At 42.0% G+C, this 21,762-nt stretch overlaps 1 protein-coding gene across 3 annotated transcripts in view; it reads right to left on the bottom strand.

The window, feature by feature from the left end:
* Nucleotides 1-21,762, bottom strand: part of FARP2 (FERM, ARH/RhoGEF and pleckstrin domain protein 2) — a 354,029-nt gene that overhangs the window by 59,026 nt on the left and 273,241 nt on the right. For all 3 annotated transcript variants that reach the window (XR_003858526.1, XR_003858525.1, XM_029614957.1), the window contains exons 14-16: nt 10,454-10,623; nt 1,902-1,991; nt 385-518 (exon numbers count right to left, since the gene is read on the bottom strand). Coding sequence is in view for 1 of the 3 variants with exons in the window: in XM_029614957.1 (XP_029470817.1) it covers nt 385-518; nt 1,902-1,991; nt 10,454-10,623 (394 nt within the window). In the remaining 2 variants the exon portion in view is untranslated. The remainder of the gene's footprint in view (nt 1-384; nt 519-1,901; nt 1,992-10,453; nt 10,624-21,762) is intronic.

The following is a 21,762-nucleotide window of genomic DNA, read 5'->3' as shown; positions in this document are numbered from 1 at the left end:
GGAGTGGACTTGCCATCACCACAGAATCACTGGCACAGCAGGGATTTGAACTCAAGACCTAAGTCTTCTTCATGGCTGGTAACTCAGAGACCTAATCACTCGACTCCTATTCCTCAAGTGCAGGGAAGGACAAAAAGGAAAAGTGTGTTAAATCTATGTCCTTGAACAAGGGGAAGCAGAGATGCCACCACCACAACCTGCCTTCTCATCCAAAATGGTGCAATTTTTCTATGGTCTCTTTTACTCTGTTATGTTAATGCATTTTCAATTTGATAAATATGAGAAATGCTCCCTCTCACCAAATTCCTTGCTTGGGAGCTGGAGCCTGTGTCATCAGGGTCTGATAACATTAACTCTGGAGTATTTAGCAATTGGAATCCTTACCAGAGTGCCAGTCTCTGTTCAATCTGCTTCAGGAAGCCGCGGTGGAATTCATAAATAGGATCAATGTTAGAGAAGAGTAGCGTCTTTAGCCCCTCGGGCATGGCGTTCTCCTTAATCACAGCACTGCGGAACCACTACAACAGAAATTAAAGAAGAATGTAGAGAATCATCCAGGCTGGATCAGTCGTCAAAGAAAGCGCAAAACACTGAAGACTAATTGGGGTAGCAATGCCTGTGACAGACAGAAATGTTAGTAAAGGAGTGGACAGAGACAGGCTCAAGGAAAAACACAGACGAGAAGAAATCCAACTGCACCTAAGAGGACACCTTCCTATTTTGGTACAATACGTGCCTCTCTGAGGTATTCATTTCCTCCTCCTCTTCGGCTTTCCAATCCATAGCGCACTCTTCATAGCAATGCAAACTTCTCTGCAGACCCAATCACCAGTCTCACTGAGACTCTACAGGGTGAGCATTAGATGAAACCCTGACCCAGGCATTTATTATGCCAAAACTGTGGCCTGTGTTAGGAGATATCCTTTTCATTAACCCTCACATTTTATATGGAATGAAACATGGAGGTGTCAGGTTAGGTGCAATTGGCTGTTTGCCGTTTGTATGGTCTGCTGGGGTATAATTTGATTGGGTTGTTAAAGTTTTTCTATGAATTAGTTCAGATTCCAGATTAGTACACATTCCAGATTAATTTCTAAGCATATTTTTAAATCAATTAAATTGTCTTCATCTTTAAAAGATGTGTGTGAAAAATAGGTTTAAGTCAATTTTTGTATCAAGAACATTTTTCCTTAAAGGGTAGGGGATTACAGGATTTTCCTAATGTTTAACCAGTTTTGATAAATGAATCAAGGGGGGTTGTGTTTTGTACAATACCTTATTTTTTAAATATAAATTGTTTTTTAATTCTTCTGAATATTCTGTGGTTGGAGAATGATTTCAATTCTAACAATATTTTTGTTGTGTTTTGATAATTTAATATTTTGGCAAGTGTAAGTCCTGTGCTGCCTTACGCAAATTATACAGCTAAAACCTTTCTTTAAACAAATATGTCCCCTTGTTTATCTTTGCATATGATAACATAGGGGACATTACAGCTTCTCTCGTGCACGCGACATTAGACAAAGAGCAGCTCATGTTAAGGTGATGTCATTAGTAGCAGACACAGCATGCATTTCAAAAACAAACATCAATAAACTGAGTGAATCTGAAGAGGACATGCACACATTTCAGAAGGTGTCTTGGAACACCAACAGTTCAGAGATGCTTTGAGTGCTCTAGAGTAGGGCCTAAGAAAACAAGAGCAGCTCATGGGAGAACTGGCTCTCCTGTTGGAGATCGGAGGGCAGTGAGTGATGGGTAAACAGAAGAATGGAATATGTCCAATATCCTCTCAAAATATTTTCACTTCAATGTAAAACATTTTTCATGGTAAAACATTCAAATCAAACAGAAAATTACTCGAATGAAGGACAAGGAGAGGGGAATTTTCCATTACTCACCACTGTAATAACCTCAAGGTCCTTTACATATGTACGTTCTGTGGTCAGAATCTCCTTTGCTATAAAATAGGCTTTGTCGGTGGGGTAGCGCTGAAAGTGAGAGAACCAATCAGAACCAGGGAATGGACTGCATCATTGCTCCATCTCTTGGTATACAGAACCTATTAAGAGAGTCTAGTGGCTTGATCTTTGTTCTCATGCTGGGCAGACTAGATGAGCCATACAGTCTTTCTGCTGTTATGTTTCTAATCACAAAAACTATCCTACTACCTTACTAACTCAAATGAGAGGATATCCACAAAATTAATCACTGTATAATGCCCCTCACTCTATCGGTATTTTAATACATATTAGGAAACATTTAAATGGAGACCTTCATACTAGGCATCATCAGATGTGCTTTCACACTGCAGATCCATCTGCCTTATATATAATCATTGGTCTTATACTTAGTATGTTCCTCCTTGTTATTTTTTAAAATTTTATATGCAATTTAAAAACAGATTATCTAAATGTTGTCCCTTTCAAAATAATGTTCTCAGTTCTTATATTTTCACAAATTTATTCCTATTAATCAGATGACATCCAGCAAGTGACTATGACTCTACGAATAACATTCCATTATTTGATGTTAAGACAAAGAAAAAATGATCTTTAAGGACAATAGAAATAATTTCCCTATATTTTATTAGTTATGTTCTTTATTGTTTGTACTTTTTTCAGACTATAACAGGTTGACTGTCCATGTTAGAAATAAAGTTAAAAAAAAAAAAAAAAGAATGGCATAAAGCTTATAGTAAAGTCTCAGCCAGCTGGTGCATAAGGAGTGAAAGGATAATTGTTCTGTTTGTGGTGCCGTTGGATCCTCCTTAAAAGCCCGGGACCAGGCATTTAGCCTGGTCCATCTTAAGCCACAGACAGGGATGGAATTGCGCTCTGAGGTGTTCTTCTTAGGAGAAGATAAGTAGCTAGGCTCAGGGAGAAACTGGGGGCCCCAAGGAAGAAAAGGAAACCTAGGGAAGGCCAGTATTGCTGAACTGTGAATTATATTGCTGCCTTTGTTCTGAGAACTGCTAAAGTAAGCAAAGCTACTTCTGTTTGATTTCTTATCATTAATGAAAAGTTTGAGAAAACAGCCAGCATCCAGTCTAAATCTGTTCTCTGGCCAGCCCAAGACTGCTCACGGTGTCACACATGTCACCAGTTTGGGAATTTTTGTGCTAAGCTATGCACAAGTAAAGAACCATGCCAAAAAGAGAAGGAAAAGAAGAGAACAATTTTTCTCTGTCCTGGAGCCTGGCTGCATGTGGCCAGAAATGATTTTACAATAGGCTCTGTTTCATATACCCCTCTCTGCCTGGAGAGAAGGGTATGAGACAGTCAAATAGGCAGTGCTTTCTTACTTTTTGTTTGTTTGTTTTGGTTCCTCCTTGAGGGGAAGTTTTGTTATATCTACTTCTGAACGGGGATGAGCCCTTCGAGAAAGCCTTTTGCGACTGCAGCCAGTTAACTAACATGGAGTGAATTCTACAGATCCTCACAGAAGGGCAGCAGCAGCTCCAGAAGTGGGTTCAAACTCTTTATGAACAGCATGGTCAAGCAGCTGGGGGTGCTGACACAGATGGCCCAAGCAGTACAAACTGCCACAACACAAACAACCCCAGTGCCTTCAGTGTTTAAAATTAAGTCAGGAGAAGACCCAGACATTTTCTTAAGAAATTATGAAAGAACTGCCTGCATGGCTGGCAGAAGCTAGCTGGACCACCTAACTGACAAATGCACTTACTGGCAACAGCCAAGCCATTTTTCAGGCTGCCAATTCAGATGAAAGAGCCAGTTATTTGCATGTTAAAACCACCATCCTGGAAAGAGTAAGCTACATGACGGAAACATACTAGCAATGGTTCTGGAGGAGCAACCTACAGCCTGGGAAAACTCCAAGAATCCTGATCCATTGGCTAAGATGCCAGATGGAAGTGGCTAAGGCTAGAGACAAAGACAGGTCTCGAGGTAGCCAAACAGGTTGTCCTGGAGAAGTGAGAAATTGGGTGTATCAGCACCTGGGTTCATCCTGGAGAAGGCCTTTGAAGTGGCAGATACCTTCTGTTAAACTCATTTGATACCAGAATCGGTGCAGAAGCTAGAAAGACAACCTGATCCCTGTCACAGCAGTGAGAATGCAGGGTCCCAGCAAAAGTCCTCAGAGCAGGACAGCTCAGGTTTCATACTCAGGTCACAGCCCCCAAGCTCCCCAACTTGTTTCAATTGTGGAAGGAGAGGTCATTTGACCAGAGAATGTAGATACCAAGGAAGCAAAGTCATGGATGCCAACCCGGTAACACAGCCAACACTAGAGGCTAAAACATACACTAACAAGGGAGGACTTTCATAGCAAGGACAACCATGGAATTGAAGGAGGAAAGAAATCCGAGGTACGTGCCCCCCCGAGAAACAATGGTCCAGACACTTTTTCCTTTTATTCATTTTGTGCTGGGAATAGACATGAAGAAGAGTATTGCCCCTATGACAAAGAAGAAAATGAAGAACACTTTGCAGGAAGTGTTAAAGTTAAAGTGGAACAAGTCCTGTGGACATACTCCTCCAACTGTGTGGCAGAAGGCCATGCTGTCGAGGATTGCCCATAGTTTTGAGGATCTAGAATAGGAGCGCAAGCTAGTGAAATTCTACATGGAGGAGCGCAGTCAACAAAGGAAGGGAACAAAGAACCCTTTGTAGGAACTGTTGAAATAAAAGTGGCACAAGACCCGCAGGCGTGCTCTCATTGTGGAGCAATAAAAGCATGTTGTCAAGGGCTACCCCCAAATTGAGAATGAAATGTAGGTGCATACTTTTGTGAAGATGTAAAACTAAAATTTGGTGGATGGTCCATGTGGGGGACTTTCAGACTTTATGATCTTAGTTGAGGTAAATGAGGTTCCCACCCAATCCTGATGGATTCAGGATGCAGAGAGACTCATTTGTAAACACCTGGCCCTGAGTGGGTATACTGACTGCGAGGTGGCAACAATGAAGGAGTGGCCCTAAAACCCCTCCTTAACCAGTGCAGGACCAGGCATGATACATAGGTCCACCTTAAATCCTGAAGGAAGAGAGAGTTATGTGGGTGGGGCCGTGCTGGGAGGGGAATAAAGGTTTGAGCCCAGCTGGGATCAGGAGGTCCCACATCTCCAGAAGGCAGCTTCTGTAACATCTCTGATCTAAGCTGACGCTGTGAGTACACTGCTGAAGGTAAGCAGTCTACATACTATGTTGTGAATGCTGTTTAAAGTGCTATAATAAAGCTGGAATCTTGTATGAAAGAGGCTGGAATCAGTGTGGACTATCTCTCCAGCTTGAAGTTGCTCGGTTATCCTACAACACCACTCAGCTCATATATGGTGACCGGTAACAGTACTCAACCAGTCAGGTCTTACTGATGACCTTGGTAGTGCAAGCCTAAGTAGAAGTGGGTATACTTTCTGAGCTTTCATTCCTTGAGATTCTGATGAGATTCTGAGATTCTAATGGGCGAGCTTAGACTGCACAGCAACATCTCCTCTGGAAGCCTGTCCATGGGACGCTGCAAAAGTATACCACATGCAAAGACATCCAGACCTTGAAGGCAGCACCAGAGAAGAAAATCTGAGAGGTTTCAGTGGCTAAAGACTGCCAGGGACTTTACTATTTTAACTTTGCCTGGTGACATGCATCAGAGGGAACCAGGGGTATTCCAAGAACCCTTAGCTGATTCACCATAAAGGGTGAGGGAGAGCAAACTTAGAAAACTTAAGCAAATCCCACTTAAAAGTAATTCCCTTGAGTTGGCTGGAGGCATATACAGATGCAGGAAGGGAAAGCACCCTCTGGCCTAGAGGGCTTCATACCGAGCCTACCCTTGGTATGATCAGTCCCAGTTTAAGATGGGAAAAGAATATAGGAAGGATGAATTATTTTTCTTGGAGTTAACCTGGGTAGTGACAGACACACAACCTGACCAGGTCAAGCTAATGGGGAAAGAAGATGAACAAGTTTGTTAGACTCTTCTTAAAAGCCTGGGACCTGGTCCACCTTAAGACACAGACAGGAAGGGAGTTGCGTTCTGAGGACATTCTCTTTAGAAGGAGATAAGAAGCTAGGCCCAAGGAGATGTTTGATTCCCAATTAAAATAAGGATTCCTCAAGTCCCATTTACTCCTGTAATTAGACTGAAAAAGTGAATGATGCAGCCAGTTTTACTGCAATTTGGAACTTCTTCTTTTAATTGGTAGTGCATACACAAGAGAAGTGGCTTATAAAAATAGGGAAGCAAATTTGACTCAGTATAATTTGGCTCCATTTGGTTCACACCAACCTTGCCATAACTTCAGTCAAATTGGCCATTAGAAGTGAAAGTGCCTTTTGCTTACAAGGGCAACTCCCCGGCCTGCTCTCATTTTCAGCTCTGACCCTCTATGTTGCAAATACCCCTAGAGATTATTACCTTGAGAAAAGTAGGTATCCATGAATTTGGAGGTCAGCTGTGAACTCCATATCCTATATTTATAATAAGCCCCTGTACACAAGATTAGCACACAGACACAAAAACAAAAATCTTTTCTGCACTTTTCCTGTTAATGGGTTCAGAGAGACACCAAGGGGCCATCATCAGAACTCTGAGAAACCAGTGAGGGCTTGCCCCTAGTGGTTTCACAAGACTGGCTCCTTGATAAGCAGGATCATCCAGAATATCCTCGAAGGAGGATCTGGACCTGGAGGGTTCTGTACCATCTCCAAAAATGTTACCGGATATAACGGAGTAGGAGAATACTCAAGTGGGGCAGTGGAAAAGATATCAGAGCTATGACCACACCCAAATTTGGCTTAGGGCTTAAATGTCTGTATGCACAGTTCATTTAATTCTGTTTTGGCATCTATTTTTAGTCTTTTCTAGTATAAAAATTCCATTTCTTAAGGTATTTTACAGAGAAATTGTGATTGTCCGATTTGAGATGGGCCGAGGTATTTGGCGGAGGCACCGTTATAGAACCGCCTCCCACCTTGTAAAAAATCTACTAATCAATTGTGTCTTTTAGCATATCCTTAACAATGAAAAAACCAAACACAAAGCACAAGATGTGTGTGTGTGTGTGAGGAGAGAGGGAGCCTATAACAAAGGTGTGTGTGTGTGAGGCGAGAGGGTGCCTATAACAAAGATGTGTGTGTGTGAGGAGAGAGAGGGTGCCTATAACAAAGATGTGTGTGTGTGAGGCGAGAGGGAGCCTATAACAAAGATGTGTGTGTGTGAGGCGAGAGGGAGCCTATAACAAAGATGTGTGTGTGTGAGGCGAGAGGGAGCCTCTAACAAAGATGTGTGTGTGTGTGTGTGTGTGTGTGTGTGTGTGTGTGTGAGTGAGGAGAGAGGGCGCCTATAACAAAGATGTGTGGGTGTGGAGAGAGGGAGCCTATAAAGAAGGTATGTGTGTGTGTGTGGAGAGAGGGAGCCTATAACAAAGATGTGTGTGTGAGGAAAGAGGGAGCCAGAGGGAGCCTATAACAAAGGTGGGTGTGGGTGTGTGTGTGTGTGAGTGTGTGTGAGAGAGAGAGAGAGAGAGAGAGGAGAGAAAACCTGTAAAAAGGACCAGGGAGCATTCCATGAAGTTAGCAAGTAGCACATTTAAGACTAATCTGAGAAAATTCTTTTTCACTCAATGCACAATTAAGCTCTGGAATTTGTTGCCAGAGGATGTGGTTAGTGTAGCTGGGTTCAAAAAAGGTTTGGATAAGTTCTTGGAGGAGAAATCCATTAACTGCTATTAATCAAGTTTACTTAGGTAATAGCCACTGCTAATAATTGCATCAGTAGCATGGGATCTTCTTGGTGTTTGGGTACTTGCCAGGTTCTTGTGTCCTGGTTTGGCCTCTGTTGAAAACAGGATGCTGGGCTTGATGAACCCTTTGTCTGACCCAGCACAGCAATTTCTTATTTTCGTGTGTGTGTGTGTGTGTGTGAGAGAGAGAGAGAGAGAGAGAGAGAGGAGAGAGAACCTGTAACAAAGATATATGTGTGTGTGTGTGTGAGAGAGAGAGAAAGCGTGCCTGTATGAGGGTGTGTGTGCACGAGAGAGAGAGGGGGAGTCTGTATGAGGGGAGGGGTGTGTGTGTGTGTGTGTGTGTATATGAGAGAGGGAGCCTGTATGAGAGGGTATGTATGTGCACTAAAGACAGGGAGTATGTGTGTGTGTGTGTGAGAGAGAGTCTGTGTGGGGGGCAGTAATGAGAGAGGGGTCAACTCTGGGAGTGGAGCTAAAGTGGAAGGGATTGAGCCTAGAGGGGGAGGGTGGAGAGAGAGTGGCAGGTGGAGGAGTTGGAGCCTGAGACGGCAAAGTGAAAGGAGACTGGCCAGGGGAGCAGGGAGAGAGGGTGAAACATTCTTACTGTGAACTTCTAGGGAAATTCTGCTTGTAATATTTAAAGCACTGTATCTTTAAGTAATAACTTTTTTCTATATTACATTTTAAATTAATGACTTAAAGATGGTCATGTATATTGTGTTATTTTGACCAATATAAAGTATGCAGAACTTTACAGAATTTAAAATTTTTTTTGCGCACAATTTCTCCAGGAGTAATACAAGGCAATTCACAGAAATTAGTAAATAAAATAAGATTCATACCATTATGATTATTCAGTAGGCTAATGAATATTAATAATTACTTGCTAAAGCCTTAATTTATGCAATATAATGGTCTTTTAGGAGAAAGCAGTTTTATTTGGTTTTATCTAGTTTGTTTACAGACCTTATATGCTTTGCCCCTTAGCCCACTTTATCTCTTGTTCCACCTTAACCTATTATTGGAGTCTATAAGGGGATACTAAGTTCTTCTGTATAGCCTCAGTATTGCCAGGCATAATGCATCACCACACTAGGGAATCTAGTAATTCCCATTGGTTTTGACAGAGAACATGGGGGCCTCAGGGAAGAGTAGGAAGCTCAGATAAGGCCAAAACTGCTGAATTGTGAATTATATTGCTGTCTTTGTTTTGAGAACTGCTAAGGTAAGCAGAGCTGCTTCTGTTTTGTTTTCTGCTCATTAATAAAAAGTTTGAGAGAACGGCCGAGTGCAGTCTGAGTCTGTTTTCTGGCCAGATTAAGACCACTTATGTGTCACAGGTGCATGTTAACCACCAAACTCCTTCATTTATTTGTTCAGTACGAAGTGCATGTCTTGTGTATGCACATGTTGGTCATCTTGAAAAGTAACATGCCTACAAGATCTTCATAGAATCCAGAGACATTTATTTTATCTTGCACTTTGCAGTCTATCATAACAGAGCAGGTCTGGAAAGGAGTTCATATGTTTAGCAGTAAAATGAATGGCTGCATACCGTGAATCCTTATCAGATCTTATGTGGCAAGTTATTTTAGATAAATATTGGTCCACTAAAAGATATCACTCTGCAAAGATTCTGATTTACTTCAGACCCAACATGGCTCCTAAAACTCTGCTCTACACAATACAATAAAATGAATACAATTAGTGCCGAGTTGATGCCTCATGAGTATTACTCACACACATCATGTAGCCCTCAGAGCACACAATTTTTCTATTTGAGTTTTCTAGTATATAGTCGGGCACTATGAATATTGAACGTATTCTGTGTGCATAGTTTATACATATTATATACAACAGAAACAAAGTATACTGATAACATAGTAAACACTTAGGGCACAGAAAATTTGTACACAGCCACTCAAGTTATGGTGTACCCCAGGACTGTTTCCTAACCACTAGTGCCTTCAGACCTGATCAGGTGTGCCAAGGAAATGTCACCATTGCCTTATGCTCAGATCCAGACCAGCACCTGGGTTCTGCTCTCAGTATCTCACTAGCGGTGGCTCAAACATGTAGGAGTGCTTTTCTGAGAATATGCATTACCATGCATGCCTCTTCTTCCTAGCTACAGTACGAGTCCCAGAGTGTGGTAATTAATGGGCAGCATGCAGTGCATGGTTATCCGGGCCCCTCTTTGTATAGCATACACAGTGCACGTAGAATCCTCCTCATTTTCCCCCTTCTGAGCTGCCTACTTTGAATCCTTTCAGCCTCTGTCTTAACCCCAAGCCTGAATGAGATGGGAAGGGTGTGCACCGAGCACTGGATGTGACTCACTTGGAGTGTTGGGAGCAGCAGTGGAGCTCTGGCAGCCACGTGTGGCAGGCAAGGTTAACTAATTAAGCCAGCTGCCCGCACCACACTGACGTCTCCTTCTCCTGCACTTATATGCAGAGGGTAGGAACTGGTCCACTGTGATGGGTTCATGTGTGCTCCATCCCCTCTCCCTTTGTTTTAAAATTTGGCAGAGACAGTGGGTTTTCATTGCTTCCCTAGCTCTTCTTTTGACATATGAGCTCTCGTCATGTTTGTCTTGCCTGCTCTACGGAGGATGGTGTGCCTTGGACATGGAAGGTTTGGGAACCACTGCCCTGGCAAACGCACGCACACACTTGGATAATTTGCCCTAGCAAAGTGTAGGCCGCCTTCTTGAGAGGCTGGAGACGAGTATAAACCTACCTTTCGTCTTGCTTCCTCCTCCTCTTCCACCCTGGCAGTACCAATGTCGCTCAGGAGGGGGCTGAGGAGCGGGGATGTCGCTGGGCCAGCTGGGCTCCCACTCATAGGAGCCAACTTCACCCCACTCTTCAAAGTCAAGGGAGAGAGTGAAGGATTGTCCACTATTAGGCCTAAAATTGGAGCAGAGTGGGGTGGGGGACTTAGAAATGAGAATAAAAGCTGATATGATTAGAGTTTTAACACTGCCAAGCACATGAAGCCAGGAACATTAGAGCAGGAACGCTGCATTTTGACCAGCTGGAGAAGCACTGAACAATTTCTCTTCAATAGCAGTTTTCATAGCAATCTGTTTGCTTGGGTACTCAAAACAAGAACAAAAGCTCAACTTCCAGACCCGTCTTGACAACTTATGGCTATTATTTAAATGCACTAACAGTTTAAACAGTAATGACTCACAAAGTTAAATGCCCCTACCCTAAGGCCAGCTTTTGGGGTGTGCGACCCGTGCAGTCGCACAGGGTGCCATGTTCAAGGGGGCACCACTGGCTCTCTCCCAATGCAGCTGTAGAGCTGCTGTCCCCCTCCCAATACAGCTCACAGGGGTGAAGAGCTGCTGCTCCTGCTGACCCTAATCACCTCCCAACATAACCTGCAGGGCCAGGAGTGTCTCCTGCTCGGTCTCCTGACACGGGCTGGAGAGTATAAGAACAGCTACTCCCTGCAGCCTGATTGGCAGGACAGCAGAGCCAGGGGCTCAGTGCATCTTACCTCTTCCTATAGCTGTCTGCTCCACTCTCTCATGCATGGTTTAAAAAGGCTGATCTGTAAACTGAACCACCCAGAAGAGAGAGAGGAGTTGGCAGTAGGTTAGAAGCGACTGTTGCTCGCTCTACTGTATCATTGGGCCACTGAGAAGGGTAGTGGTGGTAGAAAGGCAAGGGGAGGAAAGGGTTGGTTTTAGGGATGTGCAACCTCTACACCCCTCCCAGTCAATGCCATCGTGTCTTCTAGAGCACTAATCTCAAAGCATACAAGTCAGATACTGTCATCAGAATAATGAGAAACACTGAAAATAAAAGATCCAAAATGATATTAAAAAACAATTAGAAAGAGACAGTTCAAGCAATGCCCAAATTAAGTCCAGCAGGAGAAACAGTCTGTAAATTAAAGATTACTTTTTTGTGATCTCTTTAGTTAGTCTGGAGATAGAGTTATTAAATAATATCACTGAGATTAGTGCTCCAGAAGACATGATGGCTTTCATGAAATATGACTCCTGAAGCAGAGAAAATCTGAAAAAAATGGTGCCTTGTTAAGCTCTGTACTGGGCTGAGCACTAAGACTCTAGATAAGAAAAGCACTGGAGAGTGCAATTTTATATGCAAATATTTAAAATAAATAAAAAAAATATATATATATAAAGATGATAATTCAGAACCTACCATAGCTTAAGAATGAGGTTTATTCCTGTCAAAGTATATGCAAAACAAATCAGTTTGGAAATAAAGCCCTTTCATGCCTCTGATATCTACCACCAAGGGGAATGGAAGTCTCCGTTGCGATTATTGGTGAGAGAGCATCTCGATTGCCTAGGGAGGAGGTGCTGGAGCCCTCTAGACATGATCCCTTCCAGTTTGCCTTACTCGGTTGCCCATAGATAACTTCTCTGAGACTTCGGAGGTGGAAGGGGGACAGCTGCAGCAGTAGCCTCTTTTGAAACATCGGCATTGGGAGATCCTAGAGACCTTGGAAGATCTGTTCAGGGACGTTTTTCTTCTTTGCAGCAGATGGACGAGATTGCTTCGGTGGCTGGTGTTGGGGTTGGGGTTGCCACTGCATCTATATCCTTTGATAACTTAGCTGCGAGTGATGAGTCTTTATTTTTGTAAAATAAACCATCAGCAATCAGCTTAGACTCTATTTGGGAACTGATGACTAAATTTGGTAATTTCATTAATAACTGACTCTCTAGCTGCTTCTTTGGAGCCTTTGGACCATCAACATAGGGGCCAGTTGCAGGAGCAAAAGGTGAAGATTAAAACTTTAGAAAAAGATATATCAAGGACCTCAATCCCTCTCTAGTATTGTTTACTTTTGAATTTGTATGTTTTTATTGTATATCGCTTAATCACTAAACACTAAAGGGCCTAACAAATTTTAATAATTGTAAAAAAAATACAATGTAGTCAAGGAGCTTTTTTGTCTTTAATCAGTGGTTGGAATCTCTGGAAAATTATTCCATACATTTAAATATACATATTCTTAATTTTCCCAAAGACATTGGAGAATTGCCATTGGTGACTTTAAGAAAATATTTCTTAAATATCTTAAAATGTGAGCCAGATGCTGTCCCCTTTGGTAAATAAGATTTTTTTTTTTTTTAATCTTTTCACAGTGCTTCTTCAAGTCAGGCACCACACTCCTTTCCTGAATCATTTAATTTGGCAAATTACCTTGAGAACTCTGGTCCTGAGATATTAGAAAGGGGGATAGTGTTGGTAACTTTTCCCTACTGAAACGGATTTAAGTAATGCATCTGTACTTTAGGAATATAAATTCCCTTTTTTGGCAATCTGTTGGAATATTTCCTGACTTAAAAAAGATATACTCAAGAGAGGAGGGGAGCTTTCCTAAGAACATAAGAACATGCCATACTGGGTCAGACCAAGGGTCCATCAAGCCCAGCATCCTGTCTCCAACAGTGGCCAATCCAGGCAATAAGAACCTGGCAAGTACCCAAAAACTAAGTCTATTCCATGCTACTGTTGCTAGTAATAGCAGTGGCTATTTTCTAAGTCAACTTAATTAATAGCAGGTAATGCACTTCTCCAAGAACTTATTCAAACCTTTTTTGAACCCAGCTACACTAACTGCACTAACCACATCCTCTGACAACAAATTCCACAGCTTTATTGTGCGTGGAGTGAAAAATAATTTTCTCCGATTAGTCTTAAATGTGCTACTTGCTAACTTCGTGGAATGCCCCCTAGTCCTTCTATTATTTGAAAGTGTAAATAACTGATTCACATCTACTCGTTCAAGACCTCTCAAGATCTTAAAGACCTCTATCATATCCCCCCTCAGCTGTCTCTTCTCCAAGCTGAACAGCCCTAACCTCTTCAGCCTTTCCTCATAGGGGAGCTGTTCCATCCCCTTTATCATTCTGGTTGCCCTTCTCTGTACCTTATCCATTGCACTATATCTTTTTTGAGATGCGGCGACCAGAATTGTACACAGAATTCAAGGTGCGGTCTCACCATGGAGCGATATAGAGGCATTATGACATTTTCCGTTTTATTAACCATTCCCTTCCTAATAATTCCTAACATTCTGTTTGCTTTTTTTTTTTTTTTTGACTGCTGCAGCACACTGAGCCGACGATTTTAAAGTATTATGAACTATGATGCCTAGATCTTTTTCCTGGGTGGTAGCTCCTAATATGGAACCTAACAGCAAGGGTTATTTTTCCCTATAATGCAACACCTTGCACTTGTCCACATTAAATTTCTTCTGCCATTTGGATGCCCAATCTTCAAGTCTTGCAAGGTCCTCCTGTAATTTATCACAATCTGCTTGTGATTTAACTACTCTGAAAAATTTTGTATCATCTGCAAATTTGATAACCTCACTTGTCGTATTCCTTTCCAGAAAAGCACCTGTCCAAGTACAGATCCCTGAGGCACGCCACTGAGAAAATTGACCATTTAATCCTACTCTGTTTCCTATCTTTTAACCAGTTTGTAATCCACGAAAGGACATCACCTCCTATCCCATGACTTTTTAGTTTTCTTAGAAGCCTCTTATGAGGGACTTTGTCAAACACCTTCTGAAAATCCAAATATACTACATCTATGGGTTCACCTTTATCCACGTTTATTACCTCCTTCAAAAAAATGAAGCAGATTTGTTAGGCAAGACTTCCCTTGGGTAAATCCATGTTGACTCTGTTCCATTAAACCACGTTTTTCTATATACTCTACGATTTTGATCTTGAGAATAGTTTCCACTATTTTTCCCGGCACTGAAGTCAGGCTCACTGGTCTATAGTTACCCGGATTGCCACCCTCCAGGTCTTTAGGTACAATGGATGATTTTAATGATAGTTTACAAATTTTAACTAATAGATCAGAAATTTCATTTTTTAGTTCCTTCAGTACCCTAGGATGCATACCATCCAGTCCAGGTGATTTGCTACTCTTTAGTTTGTCAATCTGGCCTACTACATCTTCCAGGTTCACAGTGATTTTGTTCAGTTCGTCTGACTCATCACCCCTGAAAACCATCTCCTCTCGTTGAGATAAGTTACTCTTATCTATAGAGGTTACATTCACATTAAGGTATCCCTGTAGGGGCATTATAAAGCTTAACAATGATTGTTTCATATTTTTTGTTCCTCAATATCTACAATCTTTGTTAGATTCCAAATTAACATCTTCCCAGGTTTCCACTGAAGGTCTATAATGGGCGAGTTGTGTGTGTTTAGTGGGTACATCATGTTATTTTCTTAAATTGTTTAAACTCTTATTTTCTGTTCTCCTTCTGGTTATTGATATTTTTGGAAAGGAGATAAAATTTCTTATTACTACTTAATTTTTTGTTTAAGGAATTTATTTCCATACCTTGTTGTATACAAAGAGTGTTTTGCTTTGTATTGTAACTGAAATTTGATAAATAAGTTTAAAAAAATTAACATATTTGGGTGAAAAATATTCACCTAAACCAGAGGAAATCTGAAGAAGGGACTTATGTGGTTTCAAAGGCTCATGCACATCATACTTGAATCATACTTATTTTGGTGTAATAAAAGATATAATAACCTGCAAAGAAGTCTGCTAAACCTGTGATTATTCACTTATATGTTAGGGGTCCAGTTATCAGCAATGTGCTACCTGTATACACAGCCATATTCACTTTGGAGAGGAAAAAAAAATCTAATTTTGGTAAGGCCACAGAAATCCATTCTTTCATTCTGGACTTTAAAACACTATTGTACTAATGTAATAAACTTTCATGCAAATGATGTATCATTGCAATGCCAGATATGGTGATATCCTAAAATTCATCTGTGCTGGTCTGAGCTGAGGTTGGCAGGTAGATGAGTAGCTGGGTTTTTTTTTTAATCATATCATTAGGGAGGTGCAGTTGGATGTCTAATTGTTAGATTCATTTCGCTGCCAAGCATGTATCTAATGAATGGATACTAGGCGCACAAAACGTGTGTGCTTATGTCTCTGGGTGCCGACACACGCGCACACCATTCGTTTTGTGTGTCCATTCATTAGATATGCACTTAGCTGCGAAACGCAGCAAAATGAATCTAAAGAATGGATGCATGAATGCACATCCTTAATTATCATTAGGCCAGAACTGAAATAAACATTAAGCTAAGCTCTCAGCATACTTGCTAACTCTATACTGGTCACGGGGTTTGTTGAGGAAGGGGGAATATCAAAGGAGTAACTAGAATCCAGACAGATACTGTAACCTAGAATAGAAAGGCTTCCAAACCTGTCCTGAAGACTAGACAACCAGTCAGATTTTCAGTATATCCATAATGAATTTGCATGAGATAAGTTTGCATATACAGAGTCTTCATTGAATGCAAATTTATCTCATGCATATTCATTGTGGATATCCTGAAAATCCAACTGGCTGGGGATTGCCAAGACAGGTTTAGGAAGCCCTGCTCTTGGGTATACATGTTTATTAGATTTATATTCTCCTTTTTGGTGCTTCAAAGCAGATTATATTCAAGTATTCTAAGTATTTCCCTTTCTTCAGAGGACTTACAATCTGTTTGTACCTGAGGCAATGGAGAGTGAAATGTCTTGCCCAAGGTTACAAGGAGCAACAGCGTGATTTGATCCCTCGTTCATAACCTGTTGCTCTAACCACTAGGCTACTTTAAAGGCTATTCTCATACTGTTGCGACCGTTGCTGCCCGACATCTCCACTCCGCCTACCTTACCTCTTTTGCGACTCCCTCTTTGGTTGATGGAAGTTTGGCTGCCTTCCATTAATCCTGCTACACAAGTCCAGTCCTTACAGTGGAAAGGATCAAAGCCCAACTAATTAGCGAGGAAGTAAGGGCAGACTAAAAAATCTCAGCCCCATAGGCTGTATCCTCTTTAGTCAATACATATAGGGCCGGATTTTAAAAGTTTACATGCATGGCCAGTCGATGTTCAAAGGGGCCGGAGCAGGAGCAAAAGGTAAGATAAGAAATTTGGGGGTATTTAGGATAGGGATAGGGGGAGGGCAGGCTAGGGGAAGGGGAAGAGAGGTTAGGCTAGGGGGTTAGGAAGTTCCTTCCCAGTCTGCTCCTTAGAGAGGACTGGGAGAGGCCCGGGAGAGGCCCCGATGTGTTGCTGCACATAATTGCAATAGTCTACCCACCCTTGCGTGAACTGGCCCGAAATTTTATAAAATCGCACGTCCATTTATGTGTGTCGGGTTGCATGTGCACATGGACGCGTGCATGTAATGTTTGAAAATCTACCCCTAAGCCTCGGTTTCACCAAAGAATGTAAAGATGACCACGCAGCCATCTTACAGATGTCCACTGGTGCAATAGTGATGCTTCCACTCAAGAGAAGACTGCACTCTTCTAGAGTGAGCACGAATAATCTCCAGGGGGCTTTCTACCCTTGAACAAATAGGCCAATCGTATCTTTTATCCAGTGAACTAGCATAGCTTTGGAGGCCACCTCTTCCTTATGTGGCCCTCCAAATAATACAAATAGTCTGTCTGACTTACATAAGTTATTAGCCACCTCCAAATATCAAAGGATAACTACGGACATCCAAATACCTCAAAGACTCATTTTTACCATGACACTCCTCTCTCAAAAAGGCTGGGAGAGAAAGACGTTTATAAGGAATGCCGATACAACCTCCATGAGGAAAGGCAGCACCAGACGAAAGGAAACTGCATTCGAAGAAATGAGCAGAAAGGGTCCCTAAAAAACAAAGCCTGAATCTCAAATACAGCAAGCTGAGCAGATTGTTACCAGAAAGACCACCTTCAGAGAAAGATTCTTAAGAATAACTTGCTTCAAAGACTCAAAGAAAGGTGACACCAAGGCCCTGAGCACAAGATTAAAGTCCTATTGAGGAATTAAAGGCCTCATTTAACTCCCCAAAGAAACCATGATACATTCGGATGGACCGCCACAGAAGCTCCACAATTTGGCCTTTGTAACACGAAGTGGCTGCCACTTGAACTTTCAGGGAATTCAAGGCCAAGCCTTTACCTAACCCTTTATTTTATTTATTTATTTTTAACTAACAATTTTCAGGCATAAAATAAAACTAGTATACGTTTATACATCAAACCCTGGCAAAATGTATAAAACAGTTCCAATTATCAGCACTATAGAATGCTAGTGGTTGTGCGTTAACAAAATGTACAATAGCCATATATTCACTGAACATGCCCCACTTAGTCTGACTCTCCAATATAGTTAAGGTATCTCCCTCAAATCCGATGGTACATGAAATCCTTTATTGCTAAACTGTACCACAATTTTTCAGTATCAGCTATGTTTCTAATTTGTGCCAACCAGTTCTCCATAAACAGATGCGATTCCCAGTGCTTAGCTATTATGAATCTGACAGCAAGAATTAATTGACCTGCCAGCAGCAAAAGTGCCACTAGGATAAATGACTCCTGCCAGACTCCCAACAGGCCTAGGGGCAGGGCAAAAACTGATTAGGATGCTTAAAATATTGGACATCTCCTGTGTGACTTCATGCCAGAACCAACGAATTCCCAGGCACTGCCACCACACATGAATATGAGCCCTGCTCACCACAACCCTTCCAACAGCTCATATCATAAGTGGGGAAACATCTTTGCATAGCATTTAGGGAGTCTGTATGTGCGATTAAGAAGCCTAATAACCAGTTCAATCCATCTACAGCATATAGATATCCTGTGAGCCCCCTTCAATTTCTTTGCATCCAGTTTCCAAACCTAGATCTACGTTCCATTTGTCAATGATGTTAGCAGAGGTTCCTTCCCCAAATTTATGTTGCAGGATATCCTGTTATCCCTTTGGACTTAGCATTCAGAGAACACAGGTACCTTTCTATTTTATTGAGTGAGCGCAGGGGGAATGCAGATCCAGTTTGGCACCTAAAGCTCTTATCTGCAGATAAGCCAGTGAATCATCCTCCAGTTCAAAATCCTAGTGAGTTAAGAATTCATCCTCATCTCACAGCTGCTCCACAAAATACCAATCCCTTCTTCCTCCAGCCTCTAAAGATGGGAGAAAAAGTACACCATAAAACACTGAGGTTTCTGTATATGGGATTTATGGGCAGACACTGTTCAACTTCACTACATGTACTTTGCCACCTTACACTGTATCTGAAAAGTGTGGGCAATAATGGGGCTTCTCCTACAAATTCATCGACTAAGGAGGGAAGATGCTGGCAAGAATGGAAGCACAGCTAGACTAACCTCTTTTGCTTGCTTTTGCTCCAAGGCTAACCATCCCGGATATTTGGTTGTGAGCCACTGTTTAAGACCCACCAATCGAGCTGCCCAGTAACATACTCTGAAATTGGGCAAAGCCATTCTCCCCTGCCTTTTAGGTAGCCAGAGTGTACTCAACTTTATTCTTGCTGGTTTGAAATTCCATATGAATCTACTTACCTGGCTGTGCAAGTCTTGGAACACCTGTGCCAGAAACGTACATGGAATATGTTGGAATAGGAATAATAGTTTTGGAGGTATAGTCATTTTGACCAAATTAATTCAGCCTGCCCAGGACACCAGAATATCCTCCCAGACTTTAAAATGTTGCTGAATATTTGCCAACACTTTATCTAACCCTTCCCGATGAAAGGCAAAATGCAACATTGGAATGCCAGAGAGACACCGAACAATCTTTACAGGACCTCTCAAATATGCACCTAACCTGAATGTAAGCCACAGAGATTGATGTCTTATGAGCCTTCAATAAGATTGAAATCTTATTAGCCTCTTTCTTTACAAGCATGTCCTCTCAAGAGCCAAGATGTAAGATAAAACGGAACTGGATCTTCCATGACAACGGGAACCTATGCTAACAGCTCTGGAACAGCTGACAGACAATCTGGAGTCTCATCAGATCCGCATACTATGGTCTTCAGGGCCAATCTGGAGTCACTAGTATGATAGGATTGCTAATTCAACTCTGTGGAGAACTCTGCCTGTCATGATTAAGACCTAAGAGGAGGTTGTACGACTGATAACCCCACACCTCGTAAAAGGTGCTGCGGTAGTGACCACTACTGAAGTTCATTCTTCATTGAAGCTGGCAGAGGAAGACAAATCTCATAATCCTGAGACTGAGGGTCCATCGTAACAGCAGGGAGAATTGAAGAGGCTAGATATGATCCCTGGCCCATAGCATCAGATCTAAAGCAGTTGCTGTAGTACTGAGTAGCTACAGATAATGCCAAGCTTTTGAAATTTTCAGAGAGATCAACCTCTAACTGCCAGATCAGCTTGTACAATCTGTCTACTATAAGAAACACCAGGTCTAGCTTTGTGTTGAAATATGCCCTGATGTATTCCAGAGATTGAGCAGGTTGAAGCGTGCTCTTTGAAAAATTGATCATCCAGCCCAAGGTTTCCAAAACTCTGACCACTCTGTTGGACACTTGAACTGCCTCTTGAGATGACTTAGTTATGATCAACCACTCATCCAGACAAGGATGTACCATAATACCTTCACGCCTCAAAAATGCCACCACTACTACCAAGATCTTGGAAAAGGTCAGAGGAGCAATTGCCAGATCAAAAGGGAGTGCCCTGAATTGAAACATTCTTGTAGAATACAAAAACAAATATACATCTGATCATCCTGTTTGATGGGAATATGAAAGCAAGCCTCTGACAGATCTAGGGAGCAAAGACATTCCCACTTTTGTACTACCATAAGAATAGAGCAAAGAGTCTCCATCTGGAAATGAGCAGACTGTGGTTCACTCCTTTCAGGTTTAGAATGGGCTTGAAGGATCCATCTTTTTTGGGTACCACAAAGTAAACAAGAGTACTGGCTGAGATCTTGCACCGAGATGGGAACTAGGACTATAGCCTTTAGAAGCCGAAGTTTGACCAGGGTTTTGTGGACTGCCTTTTGTTTGGCTGGTGAAGAACAGGGAAAAACCATAAAGGCTTGAGAAATGGGAGTGACATATTCCAGGGCATAACCGAAACAAACCACAACTAATACCCACTGACTTTATTCGAGCTCACTCCTGGAGAAACTGCTGTAAGCGACTGTATACTGGAGCCACCAGCGTGTGAACCCACTGCAAATCACTGTGAGGACCAATTTGAGCCCAAGGAGGCAGCAGAGTCAGATCTTGATTTTTGAAAGGTTCAAAAAAGGACAGATTCCTGCTCCTTGAATTCTGCGAACCCCAGAAGGATTCCTTACCAGACCAAGAGTCCCGGAATTCACCTTGACCTCTGCTGGGCCTATAAAAGGACAGCACTTTGTCTTCTAGAAGCCTTTGCAGCTTTGACTCCCCCAGATTCCTCAGCAGTTGCTTTTAAACTTCCCCAAAGAGAAGCTTCCCCTTAAACAGTAGCTTCCTTAAGCAGGACATGGACCAAGAGCAAAACCAGTTACAAAGCCAGAGCAGACTCCTGGTGGTCACAGCCAAAGTCACCGATCTGGAAGTATTCCAGAGAAGATTAAAGAGAGCATCAGCCAAAAAAGCCACAGCTGATTCCATTTGAGCTTCATCCTTGCTTTCTAGTAGCTCCTGAATCCATTGCAAAAGCACCCGAACCACTAAAAACACCACAAACAGGAATTTGGACCAATACAGAAGAGGATGAAAACAAATGCTTTAGAGGGAGCTCAATTTTCCTATCTTGAGGATCTTTCAGACAGGTACTCCCTTCAATTGGAATACTGGTAACGCCTAATAATTGCTGTTACCAATGCATCCACTTTAGGAATATGGAAAAGACATTGAACAATTACCAATGGAAGAGGAAATAGCTTCAACTAATTTTTTACTCCCTTGAGACCAGTGCCCAGGGATTTCCACTCAGCTAGGACTATTTCCTCCACCTCAAAAAGGAACAGAAAAGCCTTAGTAGATTTGCAAAACTCTTTAATAAATCGGATCCCAAACAGGAGTACTCTCAACCTTAGAATCCTCTAGCCTAAGGCATGAAACCAATGCCAGTATCTTATCTGAAGGAATCACTCCTTCCTTTAAGGAAGCACAACTGGCAGAGTCCAGATAATTTTCAAGATCATCCCAATTTTCCTCCCAAATAGGGATGGGAGCCTCATCTA

This window comes from Rhinatrema bivittatum, chromosome 9 (assembly GCF_901001135.1).
Source record: "Rhinatrema bivittatum chromosome 9, aRhiBiv1.1, whole genome shotgun sequence".
In the NCBI taxonomy this organism is placed as follows: Eukaryota; Metazoa; Chordata; class Amphibia; order Gymnophiona; family Rhinatrematidae; genus Rhinatrema; species Rhinatrema bivittatum.
The sequence above is the reverse complement of the archived record's forward strand: the minus strand, read 5'-3'. Positions and strand labels throughout refer to the sequence as shown.